At 38.9% G+C, this 22,510-nt stretch overlaps 3 protein-coding genes and 1 long non-coding RNA gene across 8 annotated transcripts; 3 read left to right on the forward strand and 1 right to left on the reverse strand.

Moving 5' to 3' along the window:
- Positions 1–6,639: 6,639 nt before the first annotated feature.
- Positions 6,640–10,107, forward strand: HOXD10 (homeobox D10). The gene is made up of 2 exons (XM_045031659.1): positions 6,640–7,746; positions 9,112–10,107. Exons 1-2 carry the CDS (start codon positions 7,005–7,007, stop codon positions 9,387–9,389), a joined length of 1,020 nt encoding a protein of 339 aa, XP_044887594.1. The 5' UTR covers positions 6,640–7,004; the 3' UTR covers positions 9,390–10,107.
- A 151-nt stretch (positions 10,108–10,258) lies between these two features.
- HOXD9 (homeobox D9) lies at positions 10,259–14,856 on the forward strand. Of its 3 annotated transcripts, XM_045031661.1 has the most exons (4): positions 10,259–10,303; positions 11,678–11,736; positions 13,049–13,615; positions 13,938–14,856. In XM_045031661.1, the coding sequence occupies exons 2-4, from the start codon at positions 11,733–11,735 to the stop codon at positions 14,177–14,179; spliced, it is 813 nt and encodes a 270-aa protein (XP_044887596.1). In that variant the 5' UTR covers positions 10,259–10,303; positions 11,678–11,732; the 3' UTR covers positions 14,180–14,856. The 3 variants fall into 3 exon arrangements, with proteins under 3 accessions (XP_044887596.1, XP_044887597.1, XP_044887595.1); XM_045031662.1 differs by lacking the exon at positions 10,259–10,303 and having other exon boundaries at positions 11,538–11,736; XM_045031660.1 differs by lacking the exons at positions 10,259–10,303; positions 11,678–11,736 and having other exon boundaries at positions 12,667–13,615.
- A 3,025-nt stretch (positions 14,857–17,881) lies between these two features.
- On the reverse strand, positions 17,882–21,665 carry LOC123343427. Of its 2 annotated transcripts, none has more exons than XR_006572236.1 (2): positions 21,529–21,665; positions 17,882–18,574 (listed from the first exon to the last, which is right to left on the reverse strand). It is a non-coding gene; the product is annotated as an uncharacterized LOC123343427 (long non-coding RNA). The 2 variants fall into 2 exon arrangements; XR_006572235.1 differs by lacking the exon at positions 21,529–21,665 and adding an exon at positions 20,646–20,780.
- HOXD8 (homeobox D8) lies at positions 19,581–22,201 on the forward strand. Of its 2 annotated transcripts, none has more exons than XM_044978549.1 (2): positions 19,581–20,839; positions 21,399–22,201. In XM_044978549.1, exons 1-2 carry the CDS (start codon positions 20,335–20,337, stop codon positions 21,689–21,691), a joined length of 798 nt encoding a protein of 265 aa, XP_044834484.1. In that variant the 5' UTR covers positions 19,581–20,334; the 3' UTR covers positions 21,692–22,201. The 2 variants fall into 2 exon arrangements, with proteins under 2 accessions (XP_044834484.1, XP_044834483.1); XM_044978548.1 differs by having other exon boundaries at positions 20,274–20,839; positions 21,396–22,168.
- The last annotated feature ends 309 nt before the right edge of the window (positions 22,202–22,510 follow it).

A 22,510-nucleotide genomic window follows, 5' to 3' on the forward strand; every position in this document is an offset into this window, starting at 1 on the left:
TTATTCCCCTCAGTTTAAGGCAGCCCAAACATGGCTGTCTGAAGACCACCACTTTTGATGGTGCCACAATTACTATAAACTATGAAAAAGGTTTATTAACTGTTCAGGCGTCTAACGTTCGAGACAAGAATTCAAAGCTCAAATGGATGTTTACTAGCTAGGAAAGGATTGTCAGAATGGGAACCCTGAATGTTTCAAACAACAGGCAGCTGTAAACAATTGCAACTAGTTAAAAAAAAAGTGTAGCGAAAAAACCAGAATATTTTCACCGTGTTTTTTACCAAGTCGTTCTGAGTTTCCTATATTTAATCACAGGAATGTAATCAGTTTCCCCAACTTAGTATAAAATAACTGGCCCTTGTCTTCATTTTGAAAGTAAAAGAATGTGGTGAAGGTCCCCTCTTCACTTCATGCAGTATGACCTGGCGAAGCTGTTTACAAAACCTTGAACTGTCTAGACAACACCATAAAAGCCGAGGTTCTAAACAGCTTAATTGGGTTATATTATACACCTTCTGGTGGGTGAAAAAGAGATTTCCGCAAAGTGCAATAAAGGAAAGGAATGAGAAAAGAATTTGGCTTTTTTGAATAGAAAAAGAATAGAAAAGTGGGTCTCATTACACTTGCATCCAGAAAACGCAAAAGTACGGAAATAAGTCCGGAAAAGACCAAAAAACCCTAAAAATGATCTGATGAAATCGTAAGGTGGCATAGTTAAAAAAATAAATTTTTAAACTCTTTAGCAAGAAAAACATAAGTGTATGCCTTTGAACTTCCAAAATGTCAAGGTCATCACCTTTAACCTTTCTGAATAATTAGGCGCCTTAAGGTTCCTCTGTTATTTTCAACCACCACCCACTCTCTCTCTCTCTTTTTCTCTGTCTCTCGATCTCCTTCTCCCACAAGCACATACATACACTCACCACACACACACACACACACACACTAACTGCTTAGCTCGCCTTATTAGCAAATGCATCATAGCGCTAAGAAAATTCCATCTGTCATGAATACTTCCCCACAACGCTATGTTCGGACAGGTCCCTAATGGAATCCGTCATTTATGTTAAAATATCTTCTATTTTTCTTAAGACTTATGTGGTGTTGAGGAAATCTAGGAAAGGCCATTCTTTCGATAACCGCTCCGAGCTAAAATACTACATAGAGAGCCGTGGAATGTAAAAAATAACTAGGTATTTTGGAGGAAAACAATATTTCCAGAGAATTCATCTTCAAATATATTTTTAACAGGAAACATTCTGTCGAATGGAGAAACATGTATTAATAGGAAACTATTAAAATAAATCATTTAACATTATCACAAAAATCGCACATCTCTTCCGAGTCTTAATCCATAGTGCAAGAATAAGTTATTTGATTTTCAGATCCCTATGGTGTATTTAATAAATTATCCAAGCATACATAGTCATTTAAAATGTTAAGGCACCGCAAAGATGATCACCAGAAACTAAATATACCGATATAATCTTTGCCGAATTTTTCAGCTATATTATATTTTAATGTCTGTTTAAAAACAGAAATTAAGCCCATTGTTGAATACACCTAAAAGCATCAAGGTTGAACGGAAAGCCAAAGAAGATAAATAAATTCCCTTGTGCTTTGCTTCTGAATTCCACAGGAGGGCGCGCTCACGTTCTGTAATGCTTACAATCGTCCTGATGTTCAAGTCTATTTTCCTTTTAATAGTAATTGTACTACTAATAAAATATCTAATATATAAGTAACGATAAGATTTCAGGGTTTTCGAAATGAGAAAATAAAGCATCAAAAAGATTTATTAAACAAATAACCCACAACCGTGACATGCTCAAGGAATATGCCACTTGAAAAGAAAATTTTTGGTTGTAATCTTTTATAAGACATCCGAGGTTTAAAAATCCTATAATTTTAAGAGAAATATAATGATATTCAGAAATCGTTCAGCAGAGCGAAAATCTATGTATTCTTTTTAGTGCAATCTTAACACCCAAAGAACGAAAGTTATATCAAAATATGTGTCTCTTTTCCAAAGCTTATCTGTAAGATATTTAGCAAGCCTGTTCTTAAAGAAGTGTAAACACAGCTATAACATAGTTTTAGACGTGTATGTAATTTAAACAAAAGACGGACTTTGATTCTGGATATGCCTATTTAATATACAGTAAATGACAAAACGGAAGAGTACATATTTTGAATATCGGAACATCACCTTCCCAAGGGATTGTTAAATAAAATCTCTCTCCTTATAATGCTGTAGAGAGCTATTAAAATGTAACTAAAAGATTTGAAAATTAAATATAACACTATACATTTCCTGGAAAATTTCCAGTGAATTTACATGTTTCTTCCCCCCCCCCCCCACGCACTTGTAAATAATAACACCAAAGATCAGTTAGTTTTTATCTGCCTATTTGCAAAATTCACCTAAAACTAGGTAATGCATGATCTACTTGGTCAACTATATTCTCTATTTAACAAGCCCTATCCCCGTGAAAGAATTAGTTGACAGTTTGTCTGCTAGGTTTTTTAGAAGTTCATTGTTAACAGTTTCTTAGAAATAGCTTTGCCGTCTGTAATAAAATGACATTGTCCCATCTAAGATCATTGGAATCTTTGAAGAGAAAGGTAACGCTTATCAGCAGAATCCAGAATACATAGCAAACCCTCTCGCCCCAAAAATTAATTTAGTTACTTAGCTCGAGAAGGAATAAATACAGAAAAGTCTTTTTGTTGATAGGTTGGTTGGTTGGTTTTAAAATTAACGTACTTCTTTTGAGATCTTGCCTCTTCACTCCACCGCTTGGCTTTTATATGTTTTAGCCCTTCACAATTATACTAAGGCCATTCTCAACGAATGTAAACTTGTGATTGAAAATTATATATGCTGTTAATTAAATAATTAGATGAAGATTAAAATGTGCCTTCGTTCTTTTTTGAATCATCATGTAAATTTGATGGTTCTGTGGATGGATAAGGGAGAGTATACTTCTTATAAAATTGTTAGCGATTTCCCAATTTATTTTGGTTGGTCCTATCAGAACAACGAACAGAGTATTTCTGGTTAAAGAACAAATTGTTAGGAATTTATATATAGGTAAAGGTGCATTTAAAATAAATAAGATTGTGCGTATTCACTGGCCTGTCTACACGCTAAAAGCTGATAACAACCAGATCACACACTGAGTTTTGTACTTATGTGTACAAAGAAATATGGATGCACAATAGGCTAAGGTTTAAACCATGTGTGAATATCTTCCTAATATAGGCAACGCACCTATGTGTGATCACACAACACACTAATATCACCATTGCAGGAAAAGCTAATGTGCAATCACCATTGTTTTATCAACAATAATACTGTTGAAATACATAATGGCATCGGTATATTTTTTTAAAAGTTCCGACAATCCAAGCAAGAAGTTGATTCTTTCGTAGAAAAACGTGACTCACGAAAAGCAGGATAGTGTTACAATTCCATTATTAAAAAAGAAAGGTCACACTATTGTAGCCAATTAATTTGTTTTTGCTAAATAAAAATATTCGTCAATCTCAGAGCAATATAAGAGCGTGATATAAAACATATAGTTTGCATTTTAGCGTCTTCCTACATTAAATCCTCAAATCGAAAGCAATATTACTAAAGACTTCCTGTGTTTCTGTCTATTTTAAAGTTAGCTATTTCTCGCAATATCTTTTGCACTGATTAATACATCTGCAAAATATCTCTCCTTTTTCGTAACCGTTCTCCCATCCTACGCCAATAATCCGATACCAACATAGGAAATTGCAAGTAAGAATCGTTAGAACAGTTGGGGGAAAAAATCAAATAACCTGTAATAACATAGGGGAGGAGAATGAAAATTAAACTTCACAGCAACGTCTTTTAACCACGAATTTCTACTACTACTATTTATTAAGACTGAAAAGCATAATGTCAACCTATAGTTTATTACAAATAGTAACCTAGTATATATGGGCCCTTTTGGGGGGTCCCCCCCTTTGAAAAAAATGGGGCTTTGAAAGCAAACCTTTTATATTAATGTAGATTGTATATCTCGTTTATTGTACACTATTGATTTATTTATTCATGTTAATTACTTTATTCCATCTTAATATGATTTAAAAAATAGTGACATTAAAACCCCAGAATGTAAGTAACCATTTCCCTATAGACTACTGCGCGTTTATTCAACTTCTATGGCAAACAAACTCCAACTTTCCTAATGTTCATTTTTCCAAATAAAAGCTAGGCTGCTTCCTGAACGATTTTAAAAAGCCATGATTTATTATGATCAAATTGAGCTATTCGACATTCCTAAACTCAGTATTAAATAATAATAATTTGAACTACATATTCTGACATGTTAAAATCATATTTTCACTTAAATCAAGGAAACGTAATGTATAATCAGCAGCAGCAGAGTCAGCTCATTAAATAAAACAGACGCAGGAACGCAGAGCATTTAAGGATTAGGTTATTGTTTTAACTTTACTATTGGGCGAAATACATAGCAAACTTCTTGGATAATACTTCAGTAGGAATATTTCTGGGACACTTTTCTTAAAGAGTAAATAAAGATTACGAAAGACCATTTGATGGGCATAAAATTCCTGATTAGATTTAACAGTCAAGTCTTAAACTGTGTCAAGGAAAATAGTATTTTGTTTCTTTAAACTCGGTGGGTTGTCAGGGCTGTTGTTCCAAAAGAGGAAATTGTTAGAAAGCAGGGGGAAAATCCCAGTCCGCAAGCAGTGAACTCTACTGCAGCTTGTTCCTGAGCTCAGGCAAATCTTAGCAATGGCTCTGATAATGATCTTAAAGATACACATAATCCCATTTTCTGTCCTAAATGCGCTGTGGCGATTAAACATACACGAATAGGGCAGAGGGGGGTATACAAGACTTAGGGAGTGCAGAAAAATCTTAAAAGCAGCTCATATTATGAAGGAAATATTTAAACTCTCTGGCAACACTGAAGCTTTAGACTGAAGCTGTAAAAGACACTGGCTCTTAACCTGACAATGATGTTGTATTTGAACAGCTGCGATAAGGTTTTAAAGGGTCTGTCTCATTGCCACAGCGAGATTTTAAATAGGGTTATTGTTTCCAACAATGTAAAGTGTACGGAAAAGTGGAACACATTCAAATACCAGGAACTCGTATAAAAATCAAATTCACGTTGCTGGAATATGCCATTTCAAGCTATGCTTTTGTGTAAAAGATACAGTTTAAACGCCCCTTTATGTGCTGTTTGTTCTTAGATATCTGGACTTTTTAAAAACAATGTTTTGATTATGTAAAGGCCCAAAACAAATAGCTAGCTGAACCTGAAACGGAATTTATCAACAAGTTCACTCTGTCTGTATGAAATTCCCTGACAGCACTAGTCTTAAACGATAAATGTTTGAGTTTGAAACTAGGCAAAAATATAATGAATTGTTTCGCGATCAAATCTGGTCTCCCACAATTTTAAAAGTAATAGCTCCGGATGTAAATATAGATACAAAGTGAGGAGGGAAACAACAAAACACATTTAAAATGTTGGAAAATAAAAGTCTAATTTGCCATGTAGGCAGTTACTGTTGCTTTCTGTGATTTTTTAAAAATATTCATGCGGCATTTATTCTTCTGGAAAAAAAGAAGTGGCTTGAACAGTTCTAATAAAACTGAGTTTCTGTATGTTTTTAAATGAGCAATGCTACAGAAGAAAAAATTATCTTTACGGTGCTTTCAGTGTCCAGGGCAAGTCATTTTTTATTTTATTTTTATCTTATTTTATTTTGCATATGCAGAAACAGCGAGAGCATTGTAAAACAATTTTAGGAATCTAGGGTAACGATACACTCACGTTATGATCAAAATCTAGCTTTTAATATTTGACGGTTTGTGTTAAAACAAAATTGACCCTCTTGGTTAGTAGCGAGGGGAAAAATCAATAGTATAATTTTCAATAATTCATAACGCGAACGCCATTATGCTAAATCTTAACTATTAATCTTATCCTTTACAAAGTCTCGATTGATTTGTTAATAAAATATCTTCCCGTGTGTGGCAACAGAGGGTATAACTCTTTAAAAAGCTTCAGAAGCAAGAAAATTACCAAGTAGCCCAAGAATGTAGATGAGAATTTTATTGATCGCCTTGATTCTTCTTAATACGTATTAATAAATTCCACAACCTTTTGTACCTTTCGCTTGTCAGGGACCAATGCTTTTACAAAATCCATAAAAGGAAAACATATTTTTCTTTGCATAATAACCAAATGACACTTTCGGATTTCGCACATGGTTCAGCACATCCAGTTGTCTAAAACTTTTAAGGTTTTTTTTTTTTTGTAATTAGTATTACTAGCGTTAAGGAAAAGGGGGAGAAAGAGCCTTTCTCATGCAGTGAGCTTTTGGGGCGGTTGCTCTGAGAGCACATTGCTTCCAAATAACTGTCTTCTGCCTGAAACTGCACAGGGTCTTGAAGTAATGAGCGTCCATGCGATCAGTAGAAACCACTTATTTTCGTACCAAAAAAAAAATGCACAAACTATGGGGTTTCATTATGTACATGACAGTGGTTTTCCGGGGCGTTCTGCCTGCAAGGATCTTGTTTCATGTTTGTCCCCATCTCCTTGGACCAAGGGACAGGAAGCTGCCAGGGGTTCGGTGAATTCGGATTCAGCTCGTTTGGAATAAAACACAACTAAAAAGAAATAAAGCCCCTTGTTTTAAATCAGCGCAGTGCGCCAGGGCTGCTTCGCAGGGCTCCGGCGCAGAGCGAGCACTTTCCCCCTGACGTTCTAGATGTCGCTGTTGACCACATTTCGGATTCAGCCCGGACGGTCCCGCGGAGCACGTGACTCGCGGGGAGGTAGCGGCTCAAGGCCATTTTCAAATCTCATTGGCTTGGTTGTCATGTGGTTGTGCAGAGGCATCCACAATTACACAGGGTATGTTTTCCTAGAGATGTCAGCCTACAAAGGACACAATCTCTCTTCTTCAAATTCCTCCCCAAAATGTCCTTTCCAAACAGCTCTCCTGCTGCTAATACCTTTTTAGTAGATTCTTTGATCAGTGCCTGTAGAAGTGACAGTTTTTATTCTAACAGCGCCAGCATGTATATGCCACCTAGCACAGACATTGGAACTTATGGAATGCAAACCTGTGGACTTCTACCGTCTCTGGCTAAAAGAGAAGTTAATCACCAAAATATGGGTATGAATGTACATCCTTATATACCTCAAGTAGACAGTTGGACAGATCCGAATAGGTCTTGTCGAATAGAGCAACCTGTTACACAGCAGGTACCCACTTGTTCCTTTACTACAAATATTAAGGAAGAAAGCAATTGCTGCATGTATTCTGATAAGAGAACAAAACTAATTTCTTCAGACGTTCCTTCCTACCAGAGGTTGGTCTCTGAATCATGTCCCATTGAAAATCCTGAGGTTCCTGTCCCAGGATATTTTAGACTAAGCCAGACCTACGCCACTGGGAAAACCCAAGAGTACAATAATAGTCCTGAAACGAGTTCAACTGTAATGTTACAGTTAAACCCTCGCGGCAGCTCCAAACCGCAGCTATCTTCTCAACTTCAGATGGAAAAGAAAATGAATGAAAATCCGAACAACCAAGACAACTCAGCTAAAGTCTCTCAAGTGGAAAGTCCAGAGCCAAAGTCCACTTTACAAGATGAAAGGAGCTGCCTGGCTGAAGGCTCTGTGTCCAGCCCAGAAGTACAGGAGAAGGAAAGTAAAGGTCGGTATTATAAAGTTTAAACCGTAACGTGCTATAACTTGAACACGCCAGCATCGTAAAACACAGTGTAAAATACTAACAAGCATTACAGCCATAACATTTAATGATAAGGAGGAATCGGGCTGCAGGTGCTGTGTCTCTGAAGCTTTTAGAAGGGAAAAATGCTACACAAAAGATTGCAAATTCTTTTTTGATATTTACATATCCTCGTATGCATCTGTGCATGCGGAGAATATATATGTTATTCTTTGTAATAAATTACTGTATCAAAAAATCAATGAAACACCTTAAAATAGCTCTGGAGCATGTACAATACGACCAATTTAACTTTTATCTTGTAATATTTTGGTCAACTATTTTCTCTCAGTCTAATTGTGGTTTGATTGCATTGAAAGTTAATTATGATCCCATTAAAATAGAGGAGAAATGGGTGCTACAAAGCTGTATAAAGTTTTAAACAAATGTACAAAGAAAACAGTAGCCCGCTGTCTGTTTGATTAAAAGTGGACTGTTTTGAGGTGGTGCTTTTGATAACCTTGTTTTTGTCTTTAAAAGTACAACATTATTTTGAAATGTATTTAAGTGATGAAGGAGCTAATTATTTGATTTTATTTTCCTTTTAAAAGTGCACAATAGCCTTAATTTCGAACGGGATATGGTGGAGTACAAAAAACGGGAGATTTCCTCTTATAAAAATGTGCCTGGCAACCTCTAGGACCATTTTTATCCCAATATGTGCATAGAAATTCTATGTATAGCATTTATTTAACAATTCAAGTCTAGCTTTATCTGGGACAAAAAAAAATTCTATTGGAAAAATTCTAAAAGGAAAATGAAAAAAAAATCCGTGGTATAAGGTGTTGATTTAAAAATTATCCTTTTAGTTAAGAAAAATGCCCATATCTGCTTCTATGCCTCTTTGTGTAATTCAACATATGAGATACAGGAATCTGATAGAAAATATATTACATTAATACTTTTTAATTGAGAGATTGTCTTAATAAATGTCTCTTAAGACTTGTACTGTCATGTGCAGCCCAGATACGTTAAAATTTTATCATTGTTCTGATGGCAGGTTAAATATTGTTCAAATGTTATGTACTAGTTGAAAACTTTGGATATAATTTTTAAAAGAGCCCCAAATTCCAAACGATAGTGAATCATTTTATCTGAACTATTTACCTTGAGACTGGCAACAATTAAATATCTATTCCAGTGCACACACCTCATACTAGCAATGTTTAATACAACATTTAACATATCTGCCAGACACTATAGATGAGGGTTCATGGCCAAGGGTACACTTTACCAGCCTGAGGTATTTTTGATTTTATTTTTCTTCTTCTTCTTCTTTAATTTTGATAGAGGAAATCAAGTCTGATACGCCAACAAGCAATTGGTTAACTGCAAAGAGTGGCAGAAAGAAGAGGTGTCCTTATACTAAACATCAAACACTGGAATTAGAAAAAGAGTTCTTATTCAATATGTATCTCACTCGAGAGCGCCGCCTAGAGATCAGTAAGAGCGTAAACCTCACTGACAGGCAGGTCAAGATTTGGTTTCAAAACCGCAGAATGAAGCTCAAGAAGATGAGCAGGGAGAACCGAATCCGAGAACTGACCGCTAATCTGACCTTCTCTTAATCCGTAAACTGGGGGTTGAAACAGTGAGAAAGGGGCACAGCACCGCCAGTTGCAAAATGCAGGAGAGACTTTGAAAAAAAAAAAACCTTCATTTTTCATTTTTTTCTGATAGAATGTGACTTTTCTTCATTCATTTAGTGCTGCAAGTGAATATGTATTACTATGATGAGTATATATATATAAAAACCTAGCACGTGTAATTTATTTTTTTTCTCATCGTAATGCAGGGTAACTATGATTGAATATTATCATTTGGTCTTAACTTATTGGAACTGTCGAACATCCAAACAATGTGACTTTTTCATGTTTTTTCTAACAAAATGGTATTTATGTGGGGGCTAATATACGGGCCATAACATTTTGAATACATTCAATACGTTAAGGGGAAAAAAACTTTTGGGAAAAAAGCACATTACAATGTAACTATTCTTTCAAATGAACTTAGAAATTGTCCTTCATAAAATGGAATAGTTAAATCTTCTCCATTGTAGACATTTTCTTGTGGTGCATATGTGGTATAGTAGTCGTACAACAGCAATATGTTCTTCTTGTGCATGTTCTATTCGCATGTATAATGCAATAAAGTCTGTAAACTTCTACAGTTCCTTTGGTTTTCTAAAAAATGTTTAAAAGTACAGATTCAGGTTGGTTTCCTGATCCTTCCTGATCAGCAGTTGTTTGGATTGATGTAGCTTCTTTTCTTGTTTCTTCTCTTTTGTGTGTGTGGTTTTATTTAGGGAGTGAGGGGGGGTGAGAAATGATATAAACCTAATTATTTTATAATTGTGACTGTAAACAAATGATTAATTGTTAAAATGTTGTGTAATCGTTCGCAGTCTGAAAAGTGAATGCAAAAGGGATAGTAAAATATTATGGCATAAACTGGACATCCTCATTCAATCAACTCATAAATGGTAAGTGATCAAAAAAATCTCTAGTACAAGCTGTCAGCAATCTATGTGTCGTTTTATTTGACATTAGTGTGTTGATTTAAAAAATAACAGTCATTGTGTACCTACAATGTGTAGAGTTTGATTTCTAGTCCTCATTTGTTTTTAAAAATGCAACATACAAAATCCAGAGATATGTGTACAGAAAAACATAATGAAGTTCTTGGTGAGCTCAAGAGCTTTAAGAGCATTGTGGAAGAGAAACAATTCTCGTAGATATCTGGCCAGGGTGGGATTTTTCTACTAGCAGTGCTCACAACGGTGCACACTAAAGTACGACAGCCTGTACAAACCTACTTTTGTTATTCTGCACCATTTTTGTTTGCTCGGAAGATAGTTTTATTTCACGCAATTCCGCTTTTGTAACATACATGAAGCTAATAAAGTTCACCACTCTTAACGGTACATAGCTGAAAAATGTTATTAACAGTCACTTTATCTTGCAAACTGGGGCGGTGGGGGGAGAGGAGGGAATGAAATGCTAAACAGAACTGTAAATGGCTTGCAAATGAACATGACTCCACATTGAAGTCCAAATGCTTGAACATACTTTCACCTTCTAACAATACTGGAAAGAAACGTGTGGATACTGTCTGCTCTTGAAAAACAACATTCAAACAAAAAAAATAAAAAAATAAAAACCCGCCCCTTCTCCACCCATGCAATTTCCAAAGCAAGAGATAAGATACGAGATATTTTAAATGTTTTCTTCCTTAATGACACAATTACAGTTCATATCAAATTTTCCTCCCTTGTCTTGGGTATATATTTTAGATATACTGGACTGGCAACAATTAGTAACATACTACATTTTCCTCAAGCCAGAGAACAAACATTTTGATGCTAAAGACACCGATAGTATTCACCTATGGTGTTTTTATGCTGGTTTTAAAATATCCATTCTAAAACTAAGGATCTCCATCAGTTTAAATAAGAAATATATCTGAACCTCTATTTACTTTCTTCTTCTTTCGCGTAAAAGTTCTCAATACATCGCCAAAGAAGTTTCAGTAGTGGAAATGCAACTAGCTGGCTACATACCAAATTTTCACATGTATGAAAAAAATGTTCATTTTAAGTCTTCCTGACTAATCAGTTTCTATATATGACTAATTAAGTGCAATATCTTAACATGAAACAAGCTGTGTATATGGAAAATAAAAGATAAGCATGCAAATGCAAAGGAAGAAGACAGCCATAAATCATTAAATAAACAGGAATTTCAGTCCCTTCCTTATATTTGTCAGTGCGTAGGAATTGTTTTCCTGTATGGTGTTATGTTATATTCTCAACGAGTACTGTTGTGGGTTATGAACTAACTGTGTGCATTTTCTTCAGATTCAAATACGTCCATCTTCAGTCTGTCTGAAGGAACAGAAATGTGCAGAAGAATATGGGTAATTTAGTTTTAAATACTAACCAAATATTCTTTTAGTTGGTGAAGCACAAACGGTTCAGAAGAACCCACCTAGGGATGTGAAGTAAATAAAGGGGATTATCCTTCTCAAACTATTTTTGGAGGGGGGCGGGAATAATAGCAAGATGAGTTTTGCATATGCTTGGTAGGAAGGTATTGGAAGCTGCTGTGCATTAGACACTAAATAAGAAAACGTGGTCTATCATTAGTGCAATGTCTCGCCTGCTGACATAGAATTGTTTTCAAATGTGGTTTTATTTATATTTGTAATGTACTTGTAAGAGATTTCGCTGGATCACATTTGCTGGTAGTTCATTCCCCAAATTGTGTCGAGGCTGCAATTAATAATACAAGAACGTTTGCCATGTTGGAACATCCGAGCTCCGAAGTTTAACAAATACAGGCGCATGTGTTCAGGAACGAGTCAGTTGTGCAGGGAGACACAGGTTTTGCTGTCCCATCAGTCCGTTTTATTAGGGACACATTAATCTATAATCAAATCCACCTCATAAAAATTTTATGGAAAGGCATAAAATCATTACAGAGGTCTTCCACCTGTTTTAAAACAACACTATGGGCATCTCTCTCTCTTTTTAAAAAGCCCCTTAAACAGAAACTTTATTTAAAATGGGGAGGAATACAGCCACATGCTTTGAAATATGGAAGTCACCACAATGTGCTTTTACTGTAACATTTTCCTGTTTTATGAGCAGTCGTATACTCGGAGCGCTGGGATGTGGTTTGATTTTACAAGCAAGAATCTCTCCTTTCCCAGCGGGTTCTCTCGGCAGATTTCAGTTTAATTCGGAAGCCCAGGCTGCTGGGTTTATTTAAACACCCTGCGTCTCACCGATTAAGAAATGAATGGCAGAAATCACTCCTAGGAGGTGAAGAAATAGTTCCCGGCTGTCTCATTCTTGTGCCGCTGGCTCGGGCCACGCCCGCTCGGGATCCTGCTGGGGCAGAGGCGCAGCTGTCTCCCCGTGGGCTCCTTCCGGGCCGTCCAGTTACAGTTTGGGTTTAATTGTCTGTTGTTGTTGTTGTTGTTGACGATTTTTTTTTAATCACAGCAGCCCCAGTTTAGCGGATTGATTTACTCCTAGTATTGGTAAATATGATCACGTGGGCGCCACAACCAATGGTTGAGGGTTGCAGTCTGCAAAATACTACGATTGTTCTCAGGGAGGGTATCATATACAGTTAACAGTGTAACCTTTTATATGACTAAGAGGGGAGCCTAAAAATGTCGTCTAGTGGCACCATAAGTAACTATTATGTCGATTCTCTCATAGGCCATGAAAGCGAAGAAGTTTACGGGAGTAGATTCGTCCAGGCAGGTCACAGTGCGACCTCCAGGCCATCAGGTGTTGCAGAGAGTTCAGATTTTTCTTCCTGTAGCTTTGCACCAAAATCCACCGTGTTCTCCACTTCTTGGTCCACGGTCCATCCTCAGCCGTCTGCGGCAATGACAGGGATCTACCATCCCTACATGCACCAGCCCCACTTAGGGGCAGCCGAGACTGGCAGATACGTGCGCTCCTGGATAGAGCCCTTCCCCGGCTTCCCCAGCAGCAGCTCCAGCTCCTCCAACGGGCGCCACTACGGGATAAAGCCTGAAACGGGAGCAGCTGCCTCCTCTTCCTCCTCCTCCTCCTCCTCCTCCACCTCCAAAAGGACTGAGTGCTCCTCGTCCCGGGAGTCTCAGGGGATCAGTGTGCCCGAGTACACGTGCAATTCCTTCCTGCAGGAGACCCGGGAGAAGACGGCTACTGGCAGCCCCAAGGAGCCTCCAGGCTGCAGCCACAACCCCAGCCCGAGCAGCGATCTGAAGGAAGAGAAGCAACAGCAACTTGACCCAAGTAAGTAAAAAAGAAATTGCCCCTTTGATTTATTGCCGAAACCTGTAAGGCTCCAATGTGCAAAACTGATAGTTTTACTAACCTATAAAAACGTCTAGACGCCTACCCTAGCGCAAGCAGCAACAAGCACCCATAAAAGACTCCACATAACCACCTACCATCAAGACATGATTTGTACAGTAAACAGACTGGGGTATTAAGGCTTTTATGATAATTCCTACAATGTTGTGAAAAGAGTCCATCCTTCGTTAAATTTAATTTAACGACCTTTCTCCCCTCACCCCCGTCTTCCCCTTCTCCCTATATACCTCCCCTTTTCCAGATAATCCGGCAGCAAACTGGATCCACGCTCGTTCAACGAGGAAAAAGCGTTGTCCCTATACAAAGTACCAAACTCTGGAACTGGAAAAAGAATTCCTCTTTAACATGTATCTGACTCGGGACCGCCGTTACGAAGTAGCTAGGATTTTAAATCTCACAGAGAGACAGGTCAAAATATGGTTTCAGAACAGAAGAATGAAAATGAAAAAGATGAACAAGGAGAAAGGAAATAAAGGAGACTAGCCCGGGTGTAGACACGCATTCCTCTTCTTCTTCCCCCTCCAGCACCAGATGCGTTTTTGCAGAACTTTGTATCAGTCTGACCTCTTAGGTAGACATGGAAATGTGGTCCGTGTCAGGTTTTTTGGGGGGAAATCTGTCTTGCTCGCCAATGTGTTTATAAAAGTTGCTTCATTTCCCTCTCCTTTTCCCCCAAACTGTTTGGTTTATGATATTGTGAGTGCACGTTAGCTTTGGGACCTTAATGTTAAATGTTTGACATGTTTCTTAAAAGGTTATGTAGTGTAGATAGTCACTTTGCCAAAATAAAGGTAAAGGACATAATTATAATTATGATAATAAATATATATATTGAAGTACACTTGTTTAAATCAATAGCAGTATTGTGTTGTCCATGACTTATTAAAAGAAACCATTACCAAAACCTTTGCTTTCTAGTCCTGAATTTTGTCCTTTGCAATAGGTGCCAGAGTGAGGCAATGAGAACATTTTATTTTTTCTTCTTCAGTGCACTGTAGGCGATTGTGTCATACCTGAAGCAGTTTTCAATAGGCCTAGCATTTACTGATGCCTTGGATTGTTGGAGTTCTGAATATTGGTAAATGTTGTATCAGCCACCACATGTTTCTAACTAAAGACCTGTTGTAATTATTGTCAGTTATTCCATAATAAACTCTGACTTGATCAAATGAAATCACTGCAGTTATATATGCAATGTGTGCCTTCCTCTTCTTTTGGCACTCATAATTAGCCGCAATCATATGAAAACAATAAATGCACTATTTTCTCAATGTCTGGTATATGCTCCAATAAGTATTTGTATGTATAATACTGGTTAATTTATCATTAACGCGAGGCTTTAAAAAGGCAATAGAGACTCTGATCTCTCGGTTATTTTGTACACAGGAATTTTGGAAAGAAGATTGATGCACACTGTAGCTCCAAATGAAAACTACTTCAACACAGATACTAATACAGCGTTACATTTGTAGTTACAGAGATAAGAAAAAAGATTCACAAGGTTTCTACTATAGTCAGCAACGACCTTCTCTAAAAGTTAATCACAAGGGGTTTGGCTTAAATTGTATATTGGTACATAATTTTTCAGGAAACACGTTATACACAAATTGTCTTTCAAAAATCAGTGAAGTTTCACAAGTGACCTCTTGGAGTGATCTAAGAAATATTTCCGGAATGGATCTCCAAAGCCAAATATTTACGATGATACCTAATTAATTAATTTTTGCCATTTGAATCTCTGTGCTGTTTAATCTGAGCACTAATAGCTTCAGAATGGATTAATGCCACTTCCAGGTTATCAGCTGGGGGAGAGGGGCGAGAGCATGTAGCAACACGTCTCATGCCTTCAACATTTATAAACACACGACTTTATCAAGATAATTAAGATGAAGTTCATTGTAAAAGAACCTTGCTTTGTTTAGAAAACAACCATTAAAACGAAGGATCTGTAAATATTTATGAGCAGTTGTTTAAGATTATGGAAAGAGTTGCAGAAACCTGGTACTTAATGTTTTTACCTCTGGAAAAAAAAAGTGGAAAGGCAAATAGTGCTAAGAAAAGGTGTTGCATCGCTTCCCCGTTCATTGTCCGCCCTATACCTATAATTCTTTTAAAGCAGGAAGAACCTAGGTATAATAAAACCATTGAGATGGCTAGACGTCTGGACCTAATGAGTTTACGATATGCTATGGCGCTTTTCTTTGAAACTATCTTATTTTGATGTTTGCGGTTGTTAGAAGAAAACAAAAATACAGACAAAACTCGGTCTTAAAATCTGGACTATAAATTGCAGTATGTCACCGCTGGGCCAAGACAATACGGGCAAGAAAAGACACTCAGGTCGAAAAGTTAACAGAGGTTTTAACATTTAATTGATTGTTAAATTATATTTGTAGAAGTGTTAGATGGCGATAAATACTGGTACGAAATATGGGCATATTTTTGAAAGTAGCCGTTTTTACTGGCTGATCTCAGATGTACACGGTATTACTGCAAGCGGGACGCTTTGTTGCATTGATTCCTTTACACAGGCTGGGAAGGAATCGCAATCATACTAAGGCGAGATAGGTAGAACCTGATTTTAATATTTGCCAGTCGAAATGGAAGAGTTGAAGTTGTCCTATTTTTTGCGTTGTATAAACGTATATATATTTCCAAATGGTCTGAGGGAAATGAAGGCGTTTCGAGCCACTGGGTAGCCTACAACTTCCATTTAAACAAAGTACTCTCTGTGTCCAACGACACGACATTTTAAAGCTGACTGCTTTAAGAATGAAATATAAGAAGTATACTATTTACCAATCAGTTAAGTGGAATGTTCGGTATATTTGGGATAAACAATTGGCTGGATGGTGAAAAGAATCGTCTTTACTTAAGTTTACAGCTACAAAAATAATTAAATCAAAAGCAAGTTCAAGGCAGAAAAATTCTGAACCTGAAAATACCAAACCTCTAGTATTAGTGAGGTAATATGTAAAGTAACGGGACCAAAATGGGATAGCAACGGTTTTCAACATTTAAGACTTTAGACGTCTATACTGACTGCCTTGTGTATAGAAGACACTCAATTTTACCCGGTAAAATAGAAAGAGTGGTATATATGTGTTAAAAGATATAGTATTACGAACTATGAATAAAAAGCTTTTTGTGACTAAGGATATAGAATTCAACTCCACTCTATTTCTTAGTGTAAAGAGTGCTGGACTCTACATTCCTTTGGCTATGTATGCATTCTTTAGATAACTTTAGATGTTGAACGTGAAAGATAAGAGATGGTATTTATGTAATTCATAGAAGCCAGAGTTAAAACAAGTAAACTACTTTTAAATCAAGGTAGAGTAAAGTATATAAACAGAGAAGTAACAGAATTGGCTGCTGATCACGATTTCAGTTGACCACTAGAGAGCGCTGTTGCTCCATTTTATTATTCTTGAGCCGACAATGCTTCTGGCTTTCGTGCAGAATATATTTTTATTAAAAATATAGACAATACTACTTTTAATCACGAATTTTATATTTGTAATCGAAATTAAACAAGTGTAACTGTTTTTTACTATGAGCTAAATGGATAGCTTAGAAAAACCTTGCGTAATCAGCAGTTTTGAGATGACAAAAAGATTCTTGCAGACCACACCGTACATGGCACAATATTTAGTTATATGAAGCCATAAATATGTAAACATCTATGTTTTTCCAGGAGGTTTCAGCTCATTGTATTATATTTAAGTTATGACAATAAACACAATGATGAACTCCTTTACTTATAAGTTGTTCCCTGAAAAAAAAGCTATAAGTAATGCTGGCTTATTGGGCCTATTGTCGAAAAATGCTCCCTGTATTTTCTAGGATTTGTTGCTGAAACCATAAAATACTTGAAGCTCTTTATGAATATTAAGCAAACGTCTTGTGCATTCTTTCGATTAATTTACAGACTTCTGGAGTATGAACATAAACGTTATAAAGACCAAGGGTAAAAGAAGGTAAGAAGCTAAGTTTGAAAAATATTTTTTTCCAAAAAAATTGTGATCTTGTCCTTGTGTTTTACAAACAAGACGAGGTTTATTAAGGTCAGAACTGGTATATGTTTCATTAAGATAAAACTTATATCTAATTTTTCTCTGAGTGATCATCTGCGTATAATAAATAATATTTACAGGTCCAGGGGAAAAAAAACCTACAAATTTCCCAGGGAATAAAACACATTTATTGTAAAGAACAGTTAAGAACGTAACAGACAGATACACTGTTATGAAATACAATACATTGCTATATTTCACAAGCAATCGCTAGATATATTCCTATACCCAATTAGCATAGCAAGGAAAATAAGGTCTGTCTCGATAGCCATACATTTCCATCTCACAAAAGGAATCAATAGGACAATCTTTTACGGGCTGACTCCGCTCCCAGTTGCGCCGGTGTAAATCCTAAACGGTGTAGCTCTTCTAGATCTTGGGATTTACCCTGCAAATCAGGTGGGCAGCCTTTTTCACACAAGAAGTATGCGTTGTCATAAGTAGGGACGGCTCCATTTCATTGGGATTTACAGGATCGAGGCCTACACTTATAGAATACGCAATTCAGTACGTTTTTAGAACACACATACTCAACTGAACACAGGATACTCGTTAGAAGCAATTACAGATTAGAAACCATAACGCCAACAATAATTTACGTACATATCCTTTAAAACAACTGAGCTGGAAAATAAATTCTCTGGAATAACATTGTATATTTTATGACATTCTATTTCTTCCTTTCCGCCGAAAGATGTCTTAACGTGTTTTATGTTAAACTGGATATTCTTTCCATGAGATATGTTTCTGTCTCGGGTTTTTATGCATAGACAAGTTCATTTTGTGGAAGTTACCACGTTACCTACATAAACAGAAATAAAAGAAAGTTTATTGGACATAATAACATAAGGGAGAAGTATGTGTGTGAGAGAGACAGAGAGAGATGGGAAAGGATTCTGGAGTCTCTTTTATGTAACCACAAATATTTTTTTCGATTCGCACAAGACGATCACACATGGCTCTGACTGGATCTATATAATATTTCACCTAAATGTTAATGTCCTGTTTTAAACAGACAATGAGATCATATTCATGTTTATCCTATAAACTGACTGTTATTTAAGGAAACTCTTTTGCCGAAAAATGGAAAAATCGGGAGTCGATTCTGCACCGCTTGAAACCAGAGGGAGTTTGGCCACTGACTCCTGTGGGAGCTGAATCAGACGCTCAAATCTTGGTTTGAATTGAATTTAAAGACCGAATCACTAAACTCGTAGGGAGGGACCTGACTGATTCCCGGTATTCCTTTGCCGAGATCACAGATTAATAACGCGGAGCTTCAGGTATGGAACGCTGGAACAAACCTTGACCAGCCTCTGTACTCCATGAATTATTTGGGGGAGCTCTATGGCCTGTGTTATACAACAGGTCAGACTAGATGGCCACACGGGCCCTTGTGGCCTTGGAATCTATGAATCTCCCTTGGCATCCAGCTGAAGAGAATTCAGCGAGAGCAGCGTGTACTGTACACCGAGAAATGCAAATGGCCTGCGAGCCCTTCCTTCCTTCCCTGGCCCCTGAGAACCTTCCTGCCCTATTTCTTATTCCGTCCCCAAGCGATGCTAATGCTCACCCACACAGTCTTCTTTTCTTTTTTTTTCTTCGCTAATGACGTTCACCCAGGGTGAAATGATGGAAAGTATATTCATAGGCATGATTTCCATTCAGTATCAATTAACCTGGGAGTCGCAGCCATGCGTGCAATGCGTCAAGGGTAAATGTGCATCTCATTTCCAACCTATCTGCTGTCCTAGACAATAGCCTGAGTTCCTGCGGAGGACACCGGGGCCTTTCTCTTTTGCATGGGTTTACATGTGCAACAATCATCTCCCCGTTGCATTTCCAGCGGAGATGTATGGGTGGCTATAGGGCCAGACGATCAGCCCTTATTTTGCTTCTCCGGCTTAGGTGCCTTTCCTCGCTCCCCCAAGTCTCCCCTTGGCCCGTGTGTTACACGGGCCTGCGCGCTGCACGCTAGCCCTACCATTGAATTTGGAAGAGGCACGTTAGCCCTTGGCAGAGCTGCCTGTTTATGGCAGGCGTGGGTGTCTCGGTGTCTCAGGGCAGGCGTCTGGCCCCCAGCGCGCTCAGCCATTGGATCAACCCGCCCCGCAGTTATCTGGGGCCGATCTCTCGGCCTGCTCCGCGGGGTTTTAAATATGCGCTTTCCGAGCACACCCCGGGGGTGCAGGTGGCGGGGGCGGGGAGGGGGGTATTTGCGCTGTGGCTCGGGAGCGGGACGTGCCAAGCGAGGCCGAAGCTCCCCCTGCCCGGCAGCGCGTGTGCGTGTGTGTGGGGCCGCGGTGTGTGCCTGATAGGAAACCGTAAAAGCAGCGAGGCAGGTCATTCGGGGAGCGAGTCCGTCCCAGCCCTGGGCACCGCCGCGGCGCAGAGCAGCAGCCGGACGGCAGCGGCGCCGCCAGCAGCGCAGCGCGGCGCAGCGCAGCGCGGGCCGGGCCGGGGCGGCCGCGGCAGCCCCTCCCGGGGCCTGGGCCCCCCGCGCCGGCCGCTGCAGCTGCTGTGCTGGCCGCGGGCCCCCTCCCCCGGCCGCGGGCAGCGCCCATGAGCTCCTACTTTGTCAACCCGCTGTACGCCAAGTACAAGGCGGCGGCGGCGGCGGCGGCGGCGGCGGGCGAGCCCCTGGGCCCCGCGTACTACGACTGCCCCTTTGCGCCCGAGCTGAGCGGCCGCCACGCCGCGGCCCTGCTCTACGGGACCAGCGCGGCCGCCGCGGGCTTCCAGCCGCACCCCGGGCCCGGCGGCGGGGGCCCAGACTATTACCTGCCGGCCGGGGGGAGCCCCGCGGCTGCCTACCAGCCGCCTCCTCCCCCCGCGCCCGCGCCGCCTCCTCCTGCCCCCTGCGGCGGGATTACCTGTCACGGGGAGCCCGCGAAATTTTACGGATACGATAATTTACAGAGACAGCAGCTTTTTACGACCCAGCAAGAGGCCGAGCTGGTACAATATCCTGACTGTAAATCGTCCAGTGCTAATATTGGCGAGGAACCAGACCACTTAAATCAGAGCTCGTCTCCCGCTCCAATGTTCCCCTGGATGAGACCGCAAGGTTGGACGCTGGCAAAACCAATTTGCTTCCATCTCACGCCTGAGTTCTAAACTTCTTTCCCTTCTCTCTGCTCCTCCTCTCCCTCTTCCTGTCTCTGCGGCTCTGTGTGTGCTGGGACCGCGCTGGCGTGTGCGAATAAAGTAACACAGCGAGGAAACCAAAGTCTGTGCCGTAGGTGCAGGAGACACCGCGGTAGTCTTAAACTCTCTGATCAGACGCATAGGGCATAAATCCCATGAATACAGGTACACCCGTGTCAAAAAAGCCCTGTGCTTAAATGTAAATACTGGGTGTGTTTTTCCAGCGATCAGGTCATAAAACAAGCCAGTAAGTTCTGACGTGTAATGAAAGCGGAGTAGTGTAATGTCTACGGCTACTTTTCTGTACCCTTGTACACAACTCCATATCTAACTAGCCACATATCTGTATTAATCCGTCTATATGCACCTAGCTAGTCTCCTAGCTGTATGGTTCTGTCTAGCTGCACAGACACATATAAGCGCCCAGGGCAATGAGCTCTTTGTTTTGAAAAATCCTGTGTTTTTGTTTTAATCAGCAGCGCCTGGTAGGAGGAGAGGAAGACAAACATACAGTCGTTTCCAGACGCTAGAGCTGGAAAAGGAATTTCTGTTTAACCCTTATCTGACACGGAAGAGAAGGATTGAGGTGTCCCACGCGCTAGGACTCACCGAGAGGCAGGTAAAGATCTGGTTTCAGAACAGGAGGATGAAATGGAAAAAAGAAAACAACAAGGACAAATTCCCAGCTTCCAGGCAGGAGGGAAAGGAAGGGGAGGCCAAAAAGGAAGCACATGATCTGGAAGAAGACAGAGCTGAAGGCCAGACGAATTAAGTTTGGCTTTTAAACATTAATAAAAGATTATTGGAAATAACGATCCACATATGCTGGGAAACACGGCCGGTTTTCTTTGTTGCAAAGGTCCTTACGTATGTTTCAAGTTATCCTATGTCATTGGCTTGACGTTTCTGAGCTTTGTGTTTTGTGGTTTTGTTTTTACTGTATCAGGCACAATCTCTAGCTCACTTACTCTTATTTACATGGAAATTTGATACCGAATTTGTAGCAATATATTTTTATTGTAATTTTCCAATGTTTAAAAGATGGTGATTACTGTCAACGACATAAACTTCCTAATGATAAGTACCAATAAGCGAGACATAAAATGCTTTATTAATCAGAACAAGTGCACTTGTACTATTTTAAACTTTTTCCTATATTATGTTGAGTAAGTTAAAGAAATCTAATAATTTTGAAGAAATTATCTTATTAAACTATTTACCTTCTATTATTGATATTGATTAAAATAAACATAATTTTATTCAAATGTAATACTTCTCAGTTCTCTTATCTCCCTTTTGTAATTCATTGGCTCGATAACCTTCTGGAGCTCTGCAATTTCCGTAACTTTTTCCTTTAATCGTTTCTCACTATATATGGTATTGCTGAGAGAGCTTAAGCCAAATATTTCGAAAGAACATAGCCGAAAAACGGCATTCTTTTAAACAAAGAGCAGGTGACCTGAAGTCTGTGGAAAGTGCGGTAGCCACAAGGGTTTAAAAAAAAATAGAAAAAGAAAAAGAAAAGAATAGGCTTTATCTTGTTCCGGCTGAGTCAATGGAAGCTTGTTATTGATTTCAGTGGTAGCAGACT

Source organism: Mauremys mutica, chromosome 10 (genome assembly GCF_020497125.1).
Source record: "Mauremys mutica isolate MM-2020 ecotype Southern chromosome 10, ASM2049712v1, whole genome shotgun sequence".
Taxonomy (NCBI): Eukaryota; Metazoa; Chordata; order Testudines; family Geoemydidae; genus Mauremys; species Mauremys mutica.

What these genes read in the sequence shown, in the direction of transcription:
- HOXD10 (XM_045031659.1), top strand. Translation starts at nt 7,005, where the DNA reads ATGTCCTTTCCAAACAGCTCTCCTGCTGCTAATACCTTTTTAGTAGAT. An exon ending in ACAGGAGAAGGAAAGTAAAG is followed by an intron (nt 7,747 to 9,111) that starts GTCGGTATTATA and finishes TAATTTTGATAG; the next exon opens with AGGAAATCAAGTCTGATACG.
- HOXD9 (XM_045031660.1), top strand. Translation starts at nt 13,000, where the DNA reads ATGTCGTCTAGTGGCACCATAAGTAACTATTATGTCGATTCTCTCATA. An exon ending in GCAACAGCAACTTGACCCAA is followed by an intron (nt 13,616 to 13,937) that starts GTAAGTAAAAAA and finishes CCCCTTTTCCAG; the next exon opens with ATAATCCGGCAGCAAACTGG.
- HOXD8 (XM_044978548.1), top strand. Translation starts at nt 20,335, where the DNA reads ATGAGCTCCTACTTTGTCAACCCGCTGTACGCCAAGTACAAGGCGGCG. An exon ending in CCCCTGGATGAGACCGCAAG is followed by an intron (nt 20,840 to 21,395) that starts GTTGGACGCTGG and finishes TGTTTTAATCAG; the next exon opens with CAGCGCCTGGTAGGAGGAGA.